Source organism: Strix uralensis, chromosome Z (genome assembly GCF_047716275.1).
Source record: "Strix uralensis isolate ZFMK-TIS-50842 chromosome Z, bStrUra1, whole genome shotgun sequence".
Taxonomy (NCBI): domain Eukaryota; kingdom Metazoa; phylum Chordata; class Aves; order Strigiformes; family Strigidae; genus Strix; species Strix uralensis.
The window spans coordinates 98,394,483-98,414,588 of NC_134012.1; the positions used below are offsets into that span (position 1 = coordinate 98,394,483).

The following is a 20,106-nucleotide window of genomic DNA, read 5'->3' on the forward strand; positions in this document are numbered from 1 at the left end:
TATCCCATTGGGACAGGAAGGATTTAGCTACTGACTCAAAGTCAAGCATGTGCATCAATACCTGGTGCCCAAAGTGCTTCCTCAAGCCACAGCCAGGTCAATGTCTCATAAGTCAGCCAACATTAAACCTCTGGACAATAAACTGTCAAGTCTTAACACAAGACTCCTTTGCAGAAAAAAGAAATAACATAGCTCACATTCCCAGCTCAAATATATGAGTTTTAGGTCCTAGTGGATCTAAAAACCTCACAGAATATCTAGAGCTTGTTAACCCTGTGTGTGCTTGCTTGCTCAGATGTTCTCAAAGGCACACTAGACAGAGAAATCCAGCACAGGTTCCTTCTTCATGTGCATGGACTACCTTCGTAACGCCTGCATGGACTGCCTTTCCTGCCTTCGGAGGAAACTGTTCTGTGGCTCTCTCTGACCTTCGTCTTCTCTCTCTGACCCACCACGAACACAACAGTCTAAGCCTCCTCGGGTGATTTCATTAACTCTGCCCCAGACGAGGACAGACCAATGATTCAAGGAAACTTGTGAAAGACTAATAGATTGGGGCTGACCTGCAACTTGATCGGCTGAACTTCCCTCATTTGTAATTGTAATAAATATTGTTCTCACTTTTTAAAGGCAAGACTACCTTCTGCATGCACAAGCACACAGACACGCTTCACCACTCATCTGACTTTACAGGAATGCAGTTTCCAGTTGCTCAGTGTGACCTTACAACCATTCCCCCTTAGGTTGTACCATGCAAACTTTCAGATGCACCATATATCAACCTCAAATCAGGCCAGAACTGACATAACCACTGACCTTCCAGTTCAAAGCTGGTTCTTGTCTCAGCAAGGCAGAAAAGTTACGTCTGCCTACAAAAGACCCTGCAGACTTAGCCCTAGATACAGCACAGCTACACCTGATATGGTCTTGCAAACAATTTTTTACATAATATTAAAAATAACAAGAAACTATAGGTGACCAATGCCCAACACTTTTAAGTATAGAAAAAATAAACGCAATGCAACTCTGTTGGACTGTCCCATCCTCAAGGTCTGGGTGTGCTGGACCGTCCTGCTCCTCAGTACTGTACTGTGTAACACACCCATTGTAAACATATTCATTATTAATAGATCAAATAAGACTAAACTTTGTCCAGAAAAAGCAGAGTATGGAGTAGTTCTGCCATTTGAGGTCACGCATGCGGTGCTGTCCTACTGTGAATACGTAGCCTTGAAACAGTTTGACATGAGCTGCTGTCCCATGTACATTTACAGCCTATCATGTCCAATCCTAAAGAATTTCAGGGTGCTGATGGCCAAAGAGCCAAATGGAAATCAGTCCTTGGCTCTCGGCTTCATTTGTAACGGACAGGTTGGCGAGACTTGACCAAAATTTGACAGGTTAGAATAAATTGCAGTCACACAGATGGCTGAATTAATTTTCAGGTATCTGCGCTCTTGAATATGGTTTTAAGGACCGAGTGAGTAAACGCCCCCTTTGCAGATGAATGTTCCTGCTTTCTTTCAGAAAAAGAGCATATACAGAGAATTGTTTTGATTAAAGAGAGGTTTCAAGGGTAATCAAGAGCAGTCAACATGTGGTACCTAACTGCAACTTTTTCCCTTATTCTGAGGAAGACTGGAGTCACCCTGCAGAGAGCCTGGCTGAACCTCAGCTAGATAAATAGTGATAACAGCCTGTTGTCACCCCAGAGGGACGGCCCATGAGTGATTAACATATCATCTAACCCAACCAAACCTCAGCTTCTTTTATGAATTATGACAAAATGTAGCCTTGCAAAAATATTCCAGTAGTACATCTTGAGACAGTCTTTAATCCACCTGAAGACCAAATCTCAGGACCCAATCCCAGTTTTCCAGCTGGGTGATAAAAGCTGTACCCATCACACACAGCAAGAGAGGACACAGCCCTGGTGTTCCACCTGCAGTGGATGCAGAGCAGCTCCAGGGCTGTTATAAGGGTCTGTCCACAGAGTGGCACAAGTGATTCATGACCAGTCTGCAGATATCAAACAATGGGCTGGGAACTCATTCCCAAATTTAATTTGCTTTTGCATCTCTGTTGGGTCAGTAGTTCTTAGTGCAGCTACAAGCTATTATGAATGCTCTCCTCCTCCACCGCTTTGGTAGGACATCAGACACCCTCAAAGTGATCCAAAACCTGTAACACTCGAAGGAAAACCAGCACCTGACTTCAGTTTTGAGCCGGTCCCTTGCATAAAGGCTCATCTACAGTCATACAATCCTAAGGCTTCATAAACACAAACGAAGCAGCATAAGGCCGAACAATAGCCTTTCCTTGTAATTAATACCTGCAATGTAAATTAATCCAGGCTGCCAATAGCAGCTGCTGGGTAAATAAGAATCTGTGGCACTATCACTGTCAAAGGGCCATGGGCATACGATGCCGTGGATGTGAATGCAGGGAATAGAGGATCATTCAAGCAGGAACACTTAAAATGTAACCTGTTCTCCTCGAGAAATGTGTGGCATTCAACAGGGAATCTGACAGGAGCCATTTTATTCAGATAAGTAAATACAATCACTCAGGCATCTGCAATCACTAAGTATTCCTGCCATCCTAGGTAATTCTTAATTGGAACATGAAAAGAACTCTACTTTTGGTTTATGTGTGTCCACTTTTTCAATTATATGTTGACTATTTTTTGGAATATACTCTTTTCTGCATTTTTTAATAATGTCTCTTTTTTTTCCTTTAAATTAACCTCTTCAAATCTTACAGCCCTGCAGGGATTCTCTGGTTGGCCTATGCTCCTCACCAAGAAGGAGGCTGAGATTCGCCGTAGCTTGGTAGGTTTTTGTCCGAGCACCACAACCCCCTTCAAATATGCTTCAAATACCTCTACAGAGCTTAAAAAAACCTCAAAAACTTGACAAAAAGTAATCAAATTTTTCTCCAGTCCACGTCCCACACATATCACAGAGAAGATGCACATCCCAGCAGTCGATTCCAGTTCAACGGATGAAGGTAAATCCTCATGACAAAGATGAGAAAGCTCTCCAGGAGAAGATCAGAAGCTGAAGATGTTGCAGGAAAGGGAACATGGAGGAAATTTGTTTTGTTATGTCGAAAAACATACCAGACTGTGGCAGCAAATGGAGCATAAAAGCAAAACACGAGACTAAGGTCTGTAACAATAGTGCCTGGGTGGTTTACAAAGAAGAACTAAAGAAAAAAGAGGAACAGTGATTGAAGAGACATGACCAAAAAGGAAAAGATTACAGCACTGCACACTGTTAATAGGAACACAGACTTAAGAGGGAGTAACTACTCTTTCTTTACAGGTACATAAAATCACCAAACCACATAATTATTCATTTGTCTAGTAGCCTAGAAAATATCAATAGTCAAAGAGTAAACACCACTCTTTAATCCATTTGAAAAAACAAACCTGAAAAACAAACCCCACCAAATTTACGGCAAATGAATTGTATGTACAAAGGAAATCATATCACAATCTCATTTCAGACCTTTACGGATCTAGAGGGAGACAAATGAATTCAGATAAATTTACATTTGCAGTTGACAGTTCACCTCAGCAGCCTGGGAATGTTTATCTTTCATTAATTATGGTTCAAGAGGAACTGCAACCTGAGCTATCTGAGCTAACCGTCTCCTCTTACAGATTCAGACCTGCCGCCTGGAAGGCATCCAACCCTTCACCCGTGCGTCTGGCCTCAGCCCAGCTACCTGCATTTGTACAGATGGCCGCAGAGCGTCCCGCCTGGGCCACTCAAAACTGGGACTTTTCTATCTGATAAAGGCGATGAGAACAGATGCATTTGTGACAAATGCCTGGTTAAATCTCTTCTTTCATACTCTTGAGGCAGGAGACAATCCTACTTGTGTTTGTCCTGGACCAAGCACATAGTCAGCAGCTGATATATAATCCAAAGCCAGTTCCCCAGAAGAGTGAGCACTTGGGACTAGCTTTGCAGCTAGTGAAATGCGAAGTTGCTTCAGCAGTTTTCTTGGAGCTGCACTGATTTTTACCAGCTGAGGGTTTAGCCCACACATCTTTCCCTGCTGAGAGGCAGGTGTTGAACAGGATGGAGGAAATCACATGCATTCCTTTGAATCAGCTCTTCCAGGCAGGAGCAATAACAAATGCAGATAAACTCTTGTATCATTTGCAGATCTATTAAGATTGAGTAGTTGACTTCCTTCTCAGGGGAACCTCTTCTTAACTGTGTATTGCTTTGACACATCCACTACCTTCTCCAGACCCCTCCTGCCCCTTGAGTGTCCTTAACTCTTCCATTTCACAAACTGAACAGATAAAAGAGTAGGAGAGGTCTTCAGCACACACAGCCCCAGCAGTAACTGGGTGGGTTTTTGGCAGAGCATCTCCAGACGTTATCTCATTCCCCTGTGGCAGCCACCCTGGAGAGGTCTGCATTTATGAAATGCTCCCACATACGTTTCTTGTGAATGGATATTATTTGTACGCACTAACTCACATGCAGTATCCTTTAATACTTGTGTCTTCAACATACTGAAACTGTTTTAGGAGGTTGTATCTTAATACAGCAAAATTATTTAATGATTCAGGAACAAACTGTGTCATGCTATACTGTTTCACTCTTAACTTCAAACAGGATCTCAATGAAAATAACAGTACTTTGCCCTCCTAGAGCATTTATCAATTCTCAAAGAACTTTATTAAGGCTGTCAATATACTGTTTTTACCAAAGAAATCACTCCTAAGTGGTCATGTCAACAACATTAGTGCAAGAAATCTACTACTTATTCTCAAAAAGATGTGATATTAACAAAAACATGTTCACCCTCTTTTGCACCAAACTATACCTCTCCTTTCCCCCAGACCTGTGGCTGGTGTTGGGTGTACTTCACTTTCCATACCCAAAATTATGCTCCCAGAAAGGAGCAGTGCATTGGTGAGGTCCTCAGGAAAACACAACTTGGTTTCCTCATTAGCACTTGCAGATAAACGGCTGACATACCACCTGAGGCTGGTTTGCTGGCTCCACTTTCACATCTCGATCGTCTTCCCACTCACGTTACATGCACTATACATCACCACATGGCCTACACGCTGCTATCAATTTAGGAGTACATGTCTGGTTTGCAGGCTGTCCTGGCTTCGTTTCAACATCATTAGCTTAAAACCACTCTGAAAAATAGGCACCATTTCAATATGGATATCATACACATACAGTAAACCAGCGTAGAATTACAGCAAGAGGGTCAGTTTGTTTATGGAAATTTCCTGCAGGTCATCACCAGAGCCTGGAAACACTTAACTTTATACACAGGACTGCAACCACACTGCCTCTTCTGATAGCACATAACAATACTGGCTACATCTTCTGGGGTAGAATGCCTCTCATCTGCATGTAGCCATTTAATCTAATTTAAAGTACTCATCACACATCCTTCAATACTCAACCAATGGGCGGAACTTCTCCAAATAATGATTTATCCCACCCTAAAATGTCAGGTCTAAGATTGGAAGAAGGAATTACCCTCTGAAGGCATCTTGCATTTTCCTATTTCTCTCTCCACTGACTATAAAGAAAACTCAAATTAGCTTAGACTATGTGTTACTTTTCATATGGCTGAAGTCATCTGAAAACAACCCTGTCCTTTCTGACAAGGCACCAGAAAGATGAGCTTTTTGGAAAACTCTTACTTTTGGGCACATCCATGGGATTCAGGCTGCCGATGAGGTCTCTGACGTACAGTCCATCCCCATCCTCCTTGCTCAGCCAGTTGTTGCAAGGGAAGTAAAACCGGAGGTGAGGTCTGTTCATGTCAGTCACGATCACACGGTCGAGGAACCAGCCAGCATTCAGTCCGGTGTTGTCATGCTCAATCCTAGAGGAAGAAAAACCCTAGATTTGATATTTGGATTAAGACTAGGCACTAGCACTGTAATTTTGTGCAATATTTTATATTAGGCAAGGCTAGAATAACTATACACAAAATGCCTTTTTATACCTGTCAGTCCAAAGTGTTTCATAGGACTTATGGGATTTTACAGGGTACTTTGAAAATAACCACCTTCCATATATATTTGTGGGCAGATATCATAGGTGCATATGTAGGCTATTATCTGCAACATGTGCATTCATACACCTTACACGGCATATCTAAAACATAAGTGACTCTCCTCCCACCTTGTCTCCCTCCTGCTCTTTTATCTTCTTTATTTTATCCACCTCTTTCCATTTTCCCAGCTTTCTTTGTACTACTGACTAATTTTTAACTTTATATAGGTCAGTCAGATGATGGTTAAACATAATAATTATCATTTACATTACACTAATTTAGCAAAAGAGGATAGCAAACCCCTTTTACCTCCATCAGGACATAAAAACATTCCCAAATGCCTTCCTTTATGATTGCATATGACAGAAATACAATTCTTGATGGGGAGCGTGGATAGTTATAAGCAATACCGTAAGTGATTTCACGCTTCAGTTCAAATCTTAGACAGTAAACAAGCTTTTACCATCCCCTAACTTCATCTTGATAGGAGCACGTTAACAAATAATGAATAAAACATGACAACGCTAAAACTTCTACAGCCTGTTATTCGATTAGCACCTCGTGGAGCAGGTACCATGGTAGTAACATTGTGCGGGTACCTTATTTTCTTTATTTGTCCAACGTTGTTGGTTTTAACTCGGAACACGTCTGTTTTACTCCTCTCAAAGGCCGTGCTGCTCCTGTAATACACATGCACCAAAAGCTATGGTAAGAAAATAATAACCTTGTCAGCAAGCATACCTTGTGGCCTGACAGAGTGCTACTGCTTAAGGATGAAGAAATGTCATTTCTAGCACTGGAAGGACCTACTTTTCAATGCCCTCTTCCCTGTGACAAGTTTTGGATAGCTCTAAGTACTGACATTTAACAGACTTTTTCCCCTCTAAGAGTCCTTCCAAGACCTGAGATGGAAGCTTTGGGGGAAATGCAATGCTGGCCCAAGCAGATGCAAACCTTGGATCACATTCCATATCGCCTCCAAGAATAAAACATGACAAGGGTTTTTCAAAATCTTCAACTAAATTGTCCCTAGAGGTAAGAGCTGGGGGAGCCTGTAAGTTTTTCTCACCAAGTGGCTTTCAGAGGTGTCTGAAAATAATCTTCAGTAAAAATATTTCAAGACAGCGCCAATGAAGCAAAAATTACATGAAGATCTCCAACTCTTTGATAACACCTCGTCTGTGGTTCCTCAACTCTGCTAGCCCACATATAGGTTGCTAAAACATAGAGGTAACAACAAAAAACATGGGGATGTTTTCAGGTGCTTCACTCCAGGGTGGCTGGAAAGTGCTTGTTCAGAGTGGTCAAGCCAGAACTTCATTTCAGCTTTATCAACCAGCCCTTGTTGGCCAACCAATGTGGAAGACCCTTGTGAACCTGGACCCCTGCACATCCACCTCAGTTGCTTTGTAGGGCCTCAGTAAGCTTTTCATCTCTTTTTCCCACTCCCAGAGGTGTCCTCTCCTGCCATCCTAGCCTCCAGGCATCGAACAGACCCACTCGTGGTGATGGAGTGAAGGGGCTCCGCAGCCCAGCAAGTTCCCTGCAGAGCTGTAGATCTGCCCAGAGCTCAGCCAAAGATAAAAGCATCCAACTGCATCAAAGGTTTCTTTCCACGCCCATCTTACAACATTTTTTTAACGACCGCTTTGCAGCTTTCTCCTATAATTTCCATCTCATTCAAAGCAAAATGATTGTAGGACAGGGACTAGTTTGATTTTTTTGCGAAGTGTTAAGTGTGCGGTTTGTATTTCACTGGTGCAAGTGGAAGGCAATATAAAGCATATTGGCCTAGGTTAGGGGACATGGAATTTAATTCCCAGTTCTGCCTCTAGCCTGCAGTGTGATCTTTGGTAAGCACCTCCATCCTTTTTGAGCTCTTATTTTCCACAAAAAACACTGTGAATAACATCAACCCATCCTTGCTCTGAAGACACGGCCTCTCCCACCTGCCCTCCCTGATGGGCCCTCATTTTACCTGGGCTGCTAAGCATTGCTACAGATGATTAACACAACAAAATCATATTTTAATATGACCAGAAGTCATATTAAAATGAACAAGAAACCACAGCACTTCAGTGGCATGAAGCCACAGTGACAAGCAGCTTGTAGTCAGAAAGTTAATGAATATTAATAATCGGAGCAAGGGGTTTCGGTTTTGCTCAGTGCTCTTCTCCACATCATTGAAGGATCTGCATGTGCCTTTGTTTAATAAAGGTTGTTTTGTGTGTTCTGCAAATGCATGCACAGCTCTCCTCCTCCTCTGTTCTGCTCTTTCAGATACCGCACCAGGAGCATTGCCACTACTTGAAAAGGCTAAAATGGTTAACCTTGCCATGAAGACAAGAAACAATTAAATCCAGCCCAGCCTCCCCCAACCTGGCTGTCGGAGAGAAAATAGCGAGTGCGAGGTGATTAGTTTGTCAGGCTTGAGCAAGCGTCATAATGACAGCAGCTTCTCCCTGCATTGTCTCCAGAGATCAATGCAGTGCTGCAGACTGCTACGGAGATGACAAAAAAGTATTAAGAGGGACTAATTAGCCCAAGGCTTCCAGTGCACTGGGCCCAGTAGCTGCTGGTTTATGGCAGTCCTGCCACTGTGCTGGGCTGTTTCGGTTGCTTCAATGGTGGGAGAGCTGTGGGTAGGAAACCTGGTGTTGGAGGAACACTGAGTGGGTATCCAAAAGTGCCCACTGAGCAGATGCTTCATGCATCTTTAAAGAGCTTGGAGAAGCATTGGGAAACGTGACTGTGGTTGAGGAGTCAAACTCCTGGGAAGTCTTGCTGTCGAAATGTAGGAAGAATTTGACAAGTCTCTTCCCTTGAGGCAGATATACAGCATCAACAGCACAGAAAAGGGGAACATTTTAAGGAAAAATCCAATCGTTTCTTCTAGCATTGTTCTAGCATTGCCAATTAAGTGGAAAGAGAGAGAGTGAGAGAATATCCCACAGTGAATGGCTTTACTGAAGTTTAGCCAAGAAAAGAAATTGAGAGAGAGAAGGAGAAATTACATCTGGGCTGTGTCAGAGTCCAGTCCAGGCTGGGGCTGGGGTAAGAAATTCATAGCCTGATTACCATAAGGAACTCGTTACACTGAACAATGCAGCACGCTGGCTTGCACAGCTCGGATGACAAACAGATCAGGGAAAAATCTGACTTGGAAATTGCAGAACTAAATTTCTAATGTTCAGGCTTGACTTGATTCAAACCCAGGGACTGGGTATGGCTAGCCATAAGCAAACACTTAAACATCAGCAGAATTTCACTTGGACACCTATCGTTCAGCTGGGATGTCAGGCCAGTGCAACTTCAGAAATATGTTTCAATCAGCTTTTTTATTTCACATATTTAATTGGGTTTAGTAACTTTATTTTTTATACTCCATTGTAGTGTTTTACCCGATTACTTTGTAAGAAACATCCAAGGAACTTCTCCAAAGATTAGTATACGAAATTCTCTAATGTGTGGTGTGGTTGACATGCTGGAGGGAACGAATCCATCCTGAGGGACCTGGACAGGCTGGAGAGGTGGGACATGCAAACCTTATGAAGTTCAACAAGGCCAAGGGCAAGGTCCTGCCCATGGGTCGGGGCGATCCCCAGCACAAATCCAGGCTGGGCGAGGGGTGGCTGGAGAGCAGCCCCAAGGAGAAGGACTTGGGGGGGTTGGGGGGTGGAAAACTGCCTGTGAGCCAGCAAGGTGCACTGGCAGCCCAGAAAGCCAACTGTGTCCTGGGCTGCACCCAGAGCAGTGTGGGCAGCAGGGCAAGGGGTGGCATCCTCCGCCTCTGCTCCACTCTGGTGAGACCCCCCTGCAGTGCTGGGTCCAGCTCTGGGGGCACCAGCAGCAGAAGGACACGGACCTGCTCGAGCGGGGCCAGAGGACGCCACGAAGATGCTCGGGGGGCTGGAGCAGCTCCCCTGTGAGGACAGGCTGAGAGAGTTGGGGGGGTTCAGCTGGAGAAGAGAAGGCTCCGGGGAGACCTTAGAGCGGCCTCCCAGGACTGAAAGGGGCTACAGGAAAGGTGGGAGGGACTCTTGATCAGGGGGTAGGGATAGGATGAGGGGGAACGGTTTTAAACTGACAGAGGGCAGATTTAGATGAGACCTAAGGAAGAAATTCTTCCCTGTGAGGGTGGTGAGGCCCTGGCACAGGTTGCCCAGAGAAGCTGTGGCTGCCCCCTCCCTGGAAGGGTTCAAGGCCAGGTTGGACGGGGCTTTGGGCAGCCTGGGCTAGTGGAAGGTGTCCCTGCCCATGGCAGGGGGGTTGGGACTGGATGATCTTTAAAGCTCCTTCCAACTCAAACCATTCTGTGATTCTATGATTTTTTTATATCTGAAGCTGTTTTCTGATTCTTTTGGTTGAATGATTGCCTGCAGATTGCACTGCTCGTGGTAGTGCAAATGTACAATGATTTAGAGCGCTATGTCCCCCAGTTGGGTAAATCATGTTGCTAAAAAGCAGTATAAGAACTGGTGCCTATGTGAGCATAGTATTTATAAATCCCTGTGTGCATCTCTTCTGTAGGCCATTGGCACAGACAACGGAGCCAGTGCCATGAGAGTTTCACTACTACTTGGTATGTTGACAACCAGAAACTGTCAATGATGCCATTTTATACGCAAAAGTACATAAAATAAACATTTGCACTAGTAAATCACCTATTTTAAAAAATAAAGGGGAATTTATCAAAAGGTAATCCCACCACCCAAATGAAAATCACATTTAAAATTGAAATATTGAATATTTGTAGAAAATGGTCTTTACTTCTGATCAGCTAACAGCACCCTTTCCAGAGCTGAGCTCTTAGGAACAGAGGGAAGACCTGGGTAGTGCTCCCAGCAGAGGCATAAAAGTAATAGCCACAATGTTTAGCAGTGATGGAGTAACTTGAACCAATTTAGCTTTGAATCACTCCATTAATGATCATTTAAATTGCCTTTCTATTAGTTTTAGGTATTTCTATTAGGGATTTCTATTTTCTATTAGGTGTTTTATCTGACAATGATTTGTACACACAGAACCACCTGCAAAAGCACCATGGATGAAGGGCTGCACAGAAGCACGAAGTGTTACTACGGGTGTCAGTTCAAACAAAATTTTAAAGATGTTCCATTATATCATCAGAAACAGTCAATTCTTGATGGCATCTCCCTGCAACCCTGCCCACAGGTCCGCCTGCTTCTGCCACTGATGTTTAGCAGCGGCGGGAGGGAGTTGGGTACTGGGGATGATTTCAGAAGGTCACACAGCAAAAACCATCCTACAGCCTGTCACCCTCTAGGGAAAAAATAATGCTGTTTGGATCACCTGGTATCTCACAGGAGGCAAGTTTCTCATGGACTAGAGTTGAGCAGCATAATTTTGACATATAGAGGTGGCAGGGATGAGCAGCAGTCTATCGCTGTTGTTTTCCTGTCTTAAAAGTACAGACAGCTTTGCTCATCCTCAGATTATCCAATATACAATATAGGCTAGGTGAATCTGTGTTATCAGGCCTCTGGCTAAGACAGCAGCTTTCCACAAGATGCAAAAAGATATTTAAAAATGCTTACAATGTGTTTGCCTCATCCTTCTGTTCCTCTCTACACATCCACTATCGATCACTCCCAGAGAGAACACTGGCCTGGATGGACTTACAGACAGCCTAATGCAAAACCCCTGTATGTTCAAACCATATTCACTCATAATGCAGAGCTCCAATAGCAGCATCATTAACCTCCTTCTTGGAGCAATGAATACTCCAGGGAGCTTGGTCCACAAGTATTTTGCCAAGACTGTTGTCGTGAAGCTGACAACATCACAGTCAGCGGGCGGCTGGAAATACCGCATAAGGCAGCATGTGTCCAAAAATACTCCAGATGGAAAAGAAAGCAGCTGAAAAGCACAGCAACTGCAAACATCTCTGTACCAAGGACATGATTTTCTTTTTCTACCAATAACCTAACCAGCAGAAGGAATCCCGCTTAAAAAAGCACAGAGAATTAGTGAAAAAATGGTCCCACTTGAAAGGATTTAATTAAATGAGATAAATTGCTCAGGGATGTAACAGCGTGATGACACCCAGGAGCCAAACACCAGCCCAAAACAGTGAGAGTCCATGTCTGAACTTACCCTGAAACTACAAAGTGCCATAGGGCACAGTGAAACAGCTGCTGCCTTATCCATAAGCATTCCCAGTACAGATTTCGACAGCCTTAGCGGCTTATATTGAATATGTGCTCCTTCACTTTGTACTTCATGGAGCAGCAGTATCTTAATAGCAGTTTTCATCTTTGGTAGCATGATTTATGTAAAGAAAATAAAACAGTGGTATTTAATTTAGATAATCTTAGCTATGCTTTATGTCTTTTTTATCTACAGTTTGATTGTTTTTTTCGGGAGAAACTATATACAAAGCAGATAGTGCCATCGATAATGGTGTAAAGGTTGTTCAGCATTTCCCAATAATAAATTACATTTTGAATTGCATCTGCTTTGCCAAATTTGGTGGCAAATTTTACTCTGCTGAAAATTTCTATCCCATTCCCATGGAGAAGTATTTTTGAAAATTTTAATGAGAATGAGGTCAGACATTTTTAAGACTGAGTTGGGACAGGGGCAGGATTTTGAGCAAGGCAGAAAGGTTGAGTTTGTTCCAGGAAGGCACCTTATACTCATCCCATGGGGAAAACTGGCCAGATTTTACAACCTGGAAAATGCTGCTAATATTTGATTAGCATGGACCTAGTCTAGCAGCTAAATTCCCTCAGAAGTCTGCCTGTTTTGAGTAAATTCCTGTTTCTCCCTCTAACGTTTGACCTTCCTTGTAGTTGTGCCACCAGCTGCTATTTGCGTACCCGCAGGTGGCTTATAATTTATACATACACCAATTCTACTAGCTCTTATCTCTGGTCTGTTCAATACTGCTGTCTAAGCACCCTCTCAGGTGGTTTTGTTCCTGAAATGCTAGACACACGCTAGCCAATAAGCCTGAGCAAGAGAGAAGAGAAATTTCCCACTTGGTTTCTTTTTCAGAATCGAATATAGACTCTAAAGTGTGTTGTCACTTAACGCTACCCCAGATCATTAAGTCTTCAGAGCACAGTGTAAGTGCTGCAGATTTGTACAGGCATAAATCAGAGTACGGTTAGATACATAAGCAGCTTTAAAATAGGAAACATCCCTTGTTATTAAAGGAAAGGTATTGCAACTCATCTCTGAAGTACTGCTTCAGCAGCGATGTGAGAAGTCTTCCCCCACAGCACTTGGGGTTCGTTTGCTTCCAAGCCTGAACAGTCCCTTCTATACCAACTTTCTAACACTTCTTAACTTATTATATTAACTATTCAGAGTAAATAAGCTTGCCTTCCTGTACCTGTTTATTTGTTCCAGAGCAATTAAACAACAAAATCAGATCTTCTGCAACTCAATATGGCTTAGCTGTAGTAGAGCTACGAACATTAACATCCTCTAAAAACCACCATGTGCATATTTTGCAGTTTGTATGTATTTCCTGGCATTAGGAACAGGAAAAGGTCTGTATAGAGACCCAAGACCAGGTGGAAGAGACTGCCAATTAAAGGTATTCAGCACAGGAAATTAGAAAAAATAAAATCCACTGCACAGTCCTCAAATCCAGTAAGAAGCCAGCTGTCACTTACCAGTTATTTCATCTTTCTTTCAGATTGCTGTAACTGCTAAATCCTTTCTATCTCTTTTTTCTTTTTAAAAGGAAAAATCTCCCCATGAATATTTATTGCGATTGTCACAAGCTGAACCAGGTAAGCCTGACACTGAAAAGTGGATTCATTTACACTTAACAGCAAATAAATACATTTGCCACTAAATACTGCGAATGAGGTGGCAGCAGCGTTGCCAGCTGAGTTTTGTCTTTGGTCCTCAGCCTCAGCATGGTGGAAAGCATGTGAACACAGAAAACTAAAATGCTGTGGAAGATCAGCACTGTTTGGTCAGCATCGGACCCAGAGAAGCAGCTTATGCCTGTAGGAAAGGTCTTGGCAACTGCCAAAATGCCACCAAGCAATGCCTTGGTGTCCACCCATGTGCCCATGATGGAGCCCATGGAAAGAAACTTGTCTGTGATAGTGCTTTTAGCTTCTGGCTGAGCTGTAGCCGGTGCAGGATGGCAGGTGGGGATCTGGAGAGTTATGTGAGCTGGGGTTTGAAGCGGGATTTTTACAAGAGCAGCTGGGGCCGAGCAGCACTTTGCCAGCACCCATCCACCACCTCCAACCCTGGGGGGAGGTGTTACTGTCCTCCCAGACTGGCAGACAGTCACTGTAAAGGAGGATTAATTCCAGTCCCTCCCAGTCCCGAACACTACTTGGTTAAACCTCCTTGCCTAAATAAATGCATCTTTTGGGACAGAATTTGGGTGCTAGCGCTTCCAGAACTGATGTTCCTCCTGACAACTCATGATGAAATGATGAAGATTTGTGTCTGTTTTTCACAGTTACCTTATTGTTGGCCAATGTTAAAAACACATGATATTTCATCAGCTTGCCATGTCTTCCCTTTACCATGCATGACAAAAAGATCTGAAATGTCATGTATTTCACTACCAGCACACAGTCACAAAAGAAATAAGAAAAACCTATTCTAACCGGAAGCTGAAATGGTAGTACCGTCTTTAGGCAATGCATGATATTTTAGCTTTCTGTCATACACCTATAAAATGTCATGCATTTGCAGTCATAAGTGAACTCGTGTAAACATTTAGTTGAAAGATGCATGAGATTCCATCCTTTTGCCATATTCACAAAGCTGCATAATAAATTTGCGGGCAAACTGACTGTTTCATGGTTTGCTTCATTTTTAGGGGACGAGATTATCAATTAAGCAGATCTGCAGACACTCCTACACTCAGACTAGCTTTTTTTCCTCACTGTTCCTTGAAGAAACTCTGTAATGTACCAGACTTTGCTTAGAGATGCAGAAATTTCGCTGATGTTTGGGAAACCCCCAGTGGAAAGCTGTAGTTGCAGTTCTAGCGGTCACCTCCTACGGGACCAGTTTTAAGAGCCCTGAGCTGCAGAAGGTTGGCTTCCCATGCCTTTCATCCTTGCTTACCAACACCTCAGCCATCTGCTCTCTGCAGCAACAGGGACCAAGCCTAAAATGCTAACCCAGGTCTGAACAAGCTCAGCTTGCTGCTGCTGCAACCTAAAATAATCCCTGTGTGTCCCTTCTTTCTTTCTTTCTCGAAAGAAGTGATGAGTCTAGGAGGAAAGAGCAGACATGAACCAGAGTGCCAGCAAACATGACTTGTAAAACCAGTAGCTCATTTAAGGCCAGAACTGATTAAGGAATCTATTATGTGCATCTCTTGACTTCTTCTCTAAAAGGCGTACAGTTTGGGTTTTTTTTTTGAAGGTAATATTTGGATTCTTTCCACGGCCACTTGCAGAAGAGCGCTTTCACAATGAAATGGCTCTTTCTGTAAATGCTGACCACAAGAAAACTCCTGGAATGCAGACGCTGCTTTGATGACTTGATCGAACACTATGAGGCAGGTTTGGGTGCGAGGAGCTCTTCCCCCAGCAGAGCTGCTGCTGTTCTCAGCTCTGCCACTGACCTGCTATGGGACCATGTCGTCTTTTACCTCCTTGCCTTGGTTTCCTTTTCTGTTAAATCAAGAGAAACAGTATTCCACTTCATAAGCTCACTGGGATGTCTGTGAAAATCACAGAACAGAGACAAAGCATTTTGTATAGATATATAATATACAATCAGCACCTTCTCCCTGGTGTTTCTCAGGATGCTGGGATAATGAAACTCCTTTGCCTAGCTCTGCTGAATTTCAAATATGGCAAACAGGGCTGAAATTTCATGTATTTTCTTTACCATTCCCATATCATTTTCTTTACAGACTCTCATGTTTGAGTTGCTTCACTGGGAAGAGAAGCTCGTTTGAGGGTAAAATTTAAAATAGCTGCAGGTACCTCTTGTCGGTGCTGTAGAAATGGAGAAAATGTGAAGTTACCGTGTGACATTAGCACAGGATTAATAATTTCTGAAGCACATTTTCCAGAAAACCAAAACAATAAGAACACCGAAAAACAGAGACACACAGCCTCTCCTAGACCCGTGAAGAAGGGTTTTCTGCTTTATCTTAGTGCAATTATCTGGCTAAGGGAAAATTAGTACATGCAGAGCTGGGACTTTATTAAAAGTCACCTTGCTTTCATGGGAGCTGAGCACCTGCTGGCCCTGATGCTCACTTTTTTTCTTTTAAAAAAAGCTATTAAGAGAGTCAAAAGCCTCATAGTAGGTTCTTAAATTATAAAATATGGTTTCCACAAAGTTCAACATAGTGATAAGAATTGAGAAGTTACATCCAGAAGGTAGCATTGGCATCAGCCTGAGGAAAACAGAACGGTGCCACCACGACAGTGTGCAACACAGCAGTGCGCAACCAAGCACACAGCAGATAGAATGGAAACAGCCTAAATTAGGAAACGGCTTAAATTCTTAAATCTGGTTGCCTCAGATATCCTGTGGCTGGGTGTGGGTGGCTACCCGTCAACAACATTACTCCAAACCCACTTTGTTACTCTTCAGAAACATTCAAGGACACTTATCTCTGTACCTGACTTAGCGTGGAGACCTCAGTGGGCTTTAGGCAAGCGAGCATGGCCCATCATGCCCGCTCCAACAAACGATGAATATTCTCAGCTTCTAAACTGGGAGGTCCTAATTTAAGCTTTAAGAAAAGCAAGTATCCCCACACCTTGCAAGTGTGAGCCTTACATAATATGGATCTGAACACACATTTCCACCTACAGAAAGGAATGCAGGTTTGCAAGGGATTTGGTAAGAAATATGCAACAGAAAAAATTCAGATTTCCCTGGTGATCTTGAAATACCTTTTAGATTTATTCCCTCCGCATTCATCAGCACAATATTACATTTCATCAAAATGCAATAGAAGTTACTGAAGAACAGGCCTCAAAAGATACAGATTTCCTTCCAGATACTCACTTGCTTGTGAGATGAGTCTTGGGAGTAATCCCAAACTCTCCAAAGAGAGTAACAAAGACATTGGCATCGGTTCCTGCTCCTCGGACATCTCCTGTCACTGTCACCACCTCGTAAACTGTGGAAGGAGAAAAGAAAGATCAGGAGAAATCCCTCACCCTATACGTGATGGATCCAAGTCATCCCCAAACCTGAGCTGAAATACAGACGCCAGAGCTGGGTCTCTGCACCCACCACCAAAACAAACCCATCTCTTAGACAGGCCATGGTCACTGCCAAGGATCAACATGACTGCTGAAAATCATCACATCAAGCTAAAACTGCTGGAGACACTACATGGGCAGAGAGGGATTGAGTTAGGACAGATTTTGCTGAAAATAAAACACTTCTCTGTGAACACATGGCCTCCTCAACCGTAATGCATGTGCATGTATTACATATAACAGATGAATTTATGTGAAGTGTTAGAGTAAAGCTGTTGAGCCATTTTTCATTTATGCACATGTCAACGCAATGCACGCTTTCCTGTTTGCTCTGATAATATATTTGTATGAAGCTGAGAAATCACTACAGCCAGAAAGTTTGCATTTCATTTGTTCTGGAGACTTTACCAAAGACAAAATGGTAAATCATGATAAGAATAAGGTAGGAAAATTCTTAAATTAGAGTCTCAAAGCTCTATCAATTTATCTTTCCAAGTAGTAGATTGAGTGGAGAATTTATTACCACACATTGATACCTTCTTGGGAGACACACAAGTTAAAAATAGTCCTTTACTCAAGTGGAGAAAGGCATGACAAGATCCAACGGCCAGAAGGTAAAGCCAGGTAGATTCAAATTACAGTCAGACACACATTTCTTAAGCAGGATGATGAGTGAATTTAGAACAAGACTTAAGGCTTGAAAACAGGTTACCTTTCTGAAGGACGTGTCTTGGTTGGCTCAGTACAGAAGGAATTGGAGGAAATTTAAAACTTTGCCTATGGTCAGACCAAGCATTCTGATGGCCCTTTTTGGCTTTAGAGAGCACATGATGGTCATCAGCTAATAATATTTTGGGCTCTGACCTATAAGCTGGAGGAAAGGTTAAACTTTCACCATTTCATCTTGCACAGCCTGACTGCTGAGTATGTGGTTTCTCAGACCTAATGCTGTAAAAAAGTCCTTCTTCATGGGTGCGTCAGAACTGTCGTATATTTTGGTAGTGCCCATCTTTTCCTCACTACACCACATATATATTCAAAAGAGGTACAAATCGTATGGGGACTCTACTCTGAGCATCAAATGTTTTTCCCCACTAACACTCTTCCCCCAAAGCATCATGGAGAAGAAATTAAATCACCATTTTAACTGAAAAGCATGGAGACAGAGTGCTAGAGCAAAACCCAGGTCACTCATGTAAAACTGATTAGAAACTACTCCTCATTTCCTTCTCTATTGCACCAAGACAGAAAAAAACCCATAATATTTTCCTAACCTCACCTTTCCATGAATGTAAATAGGACTGAAAAGGGACGTTATTATAATAAATACAGTAAGTTATGATCTGTACTCGGCTAAATTTTAAGAATCCCTTGGCTTGGCGTATTTAATTTATGGGCTCAAAGGAAGAGGAGATTTCTTTGCAAAAAAAAAAAAAAATTAAATCCACAGCTTGTACATGAGTAATATGTATGAACGGTGTTTTCATGTCACCTTCCTCCTGTTAGCATTCACACATGCCAACGGGAGATGTTTGGCATAGCGCAGAGAGACAGACGAAGTCCTTGCATTAGCCATTAACAGGAGGAAGACTTGTAATCCACCCTGCCCCGGTGATTCACCACCGATCGCTTCACAGTTTTCAGCACTGTATCAGCTCTGCTTTGGAAACAGTGAGCTTACGTCATTAAGTTATAATATTGCTGCACTCATTTATAGCAGCCTTTTATGTCTGGCCAGCTCAAAGCGTATTGCAACTTCTCTGTACCATGGAAGTACTAATCACTGTCTGAACATCCTATAGGCATTGCCAAAGTGGCAGTTACTGCTGACCATCCCTCTGCAAGCTTTCATTTGGGAAAAGGGTCTTTAACGCACCATCCCCCCTCTCCCCACAGAGGTTCAGCAAAATTTGTCTCTGTTCGTATTTTCAGGGGGTGAGGTCAAGCTGTGCCCAGCTTTGTGCCAGCAGGCACATGGCTGAAGGCATTTTTCATGTGAAAAGGGGAAAAAAAAAGTAATCATGACACTCCATAGGTTTCCCGAGACCTCTCAAAAGCTCAGGCAGGCATTCTAGTGAGGTGTTTTTTAGTGCTAGGGAAGTGCTGGGACTTATATGTGGCAGGCAGAGTCTGTCATGTTACATCCACCTATGTTACAGCAAGTGAAACCCATTCCTGAACTGGTCTGCTGCACCTCTACGGGTATTGACATCACCTCGTCTATACATCTAACCTTAATTTCCTTACAGATGTAAGTCAGACTAATCTACTTCCACTTTTCAACTCCTAACAAATGAGATGGTGGGATACAAGGAAATGAAGTGTCTAAGACAACACCAACAAGCCACAATATTCCCCCCTTAAAAAACAAAACCCTTCTCTAATTGTTGCAATGGAGTCTCATCGTTGTAAGAAAACACGAGCCATGAGTACGTACGAATTTGCACTTTAGATTCACAACACCAAATTCAGCCTCCATGCACAGCAGCAAGCAGGCAGCACATGGACGAGCAGTTTTTACCAGGACAGATGTGCTGAGCCCTGCCCAAGGAGCACATGTCATTACTGAGCATATGCCGTGGTTAGCACCATTTCAATTAACTTTGCACAGAGGGGCAAAAGGAGGGGATGGGCAAGTGACACCAGCATGTCACCGCATTTGGCAAGTGCCATGGTGCACCCCTGGAAGGGGAAAGGAGCCCTTCCCACCCCTTCTCCAGCGCTACAGCTTTGTGGCCAGCTGTGCAAGTAAATGATGTCACAGCTTTTCAGTGATGTCATGGATGCCCATGACCTCCTTTGCGGGAAGAAAATAAAAGTTTAATACTAATATTGATGCTAGCTCTTTCTGAAAAAGGCACCTGGA

General features: G+C 43.0%; 1 protein-coding gene across 1 annotated transcript in view; it reads right to left on the reverse strand.

The window, feature by feature from the left end:
- Positions 1-20,106, reverse strand: part of LOXHD1 (lipoxygenase homology PLAT domains 1) — a 146,347-nt gene that overhangs the window by 113,070 nt on the left and 13,171 nt on the right. Inside the window, exons 4-6 of the mRNA XM_074856970.1 lie at positions 17,041-17,155; positions 6,654-6,734; positions 5,696-5,880 (exon numbers count right to left, since the gene is read on the reverse strand). Coding sequence (XP_074713071.1) covers positions 5,696-5,880; positions 6,654-6,734; positions 17,041-17,155 — 381 coding nt within the window. The remainder of the gene's footprint in view (positions 1-5,695; positions 5,881-6,653; positions 6,735-17,040; positions 17,156-20,106) is intronic.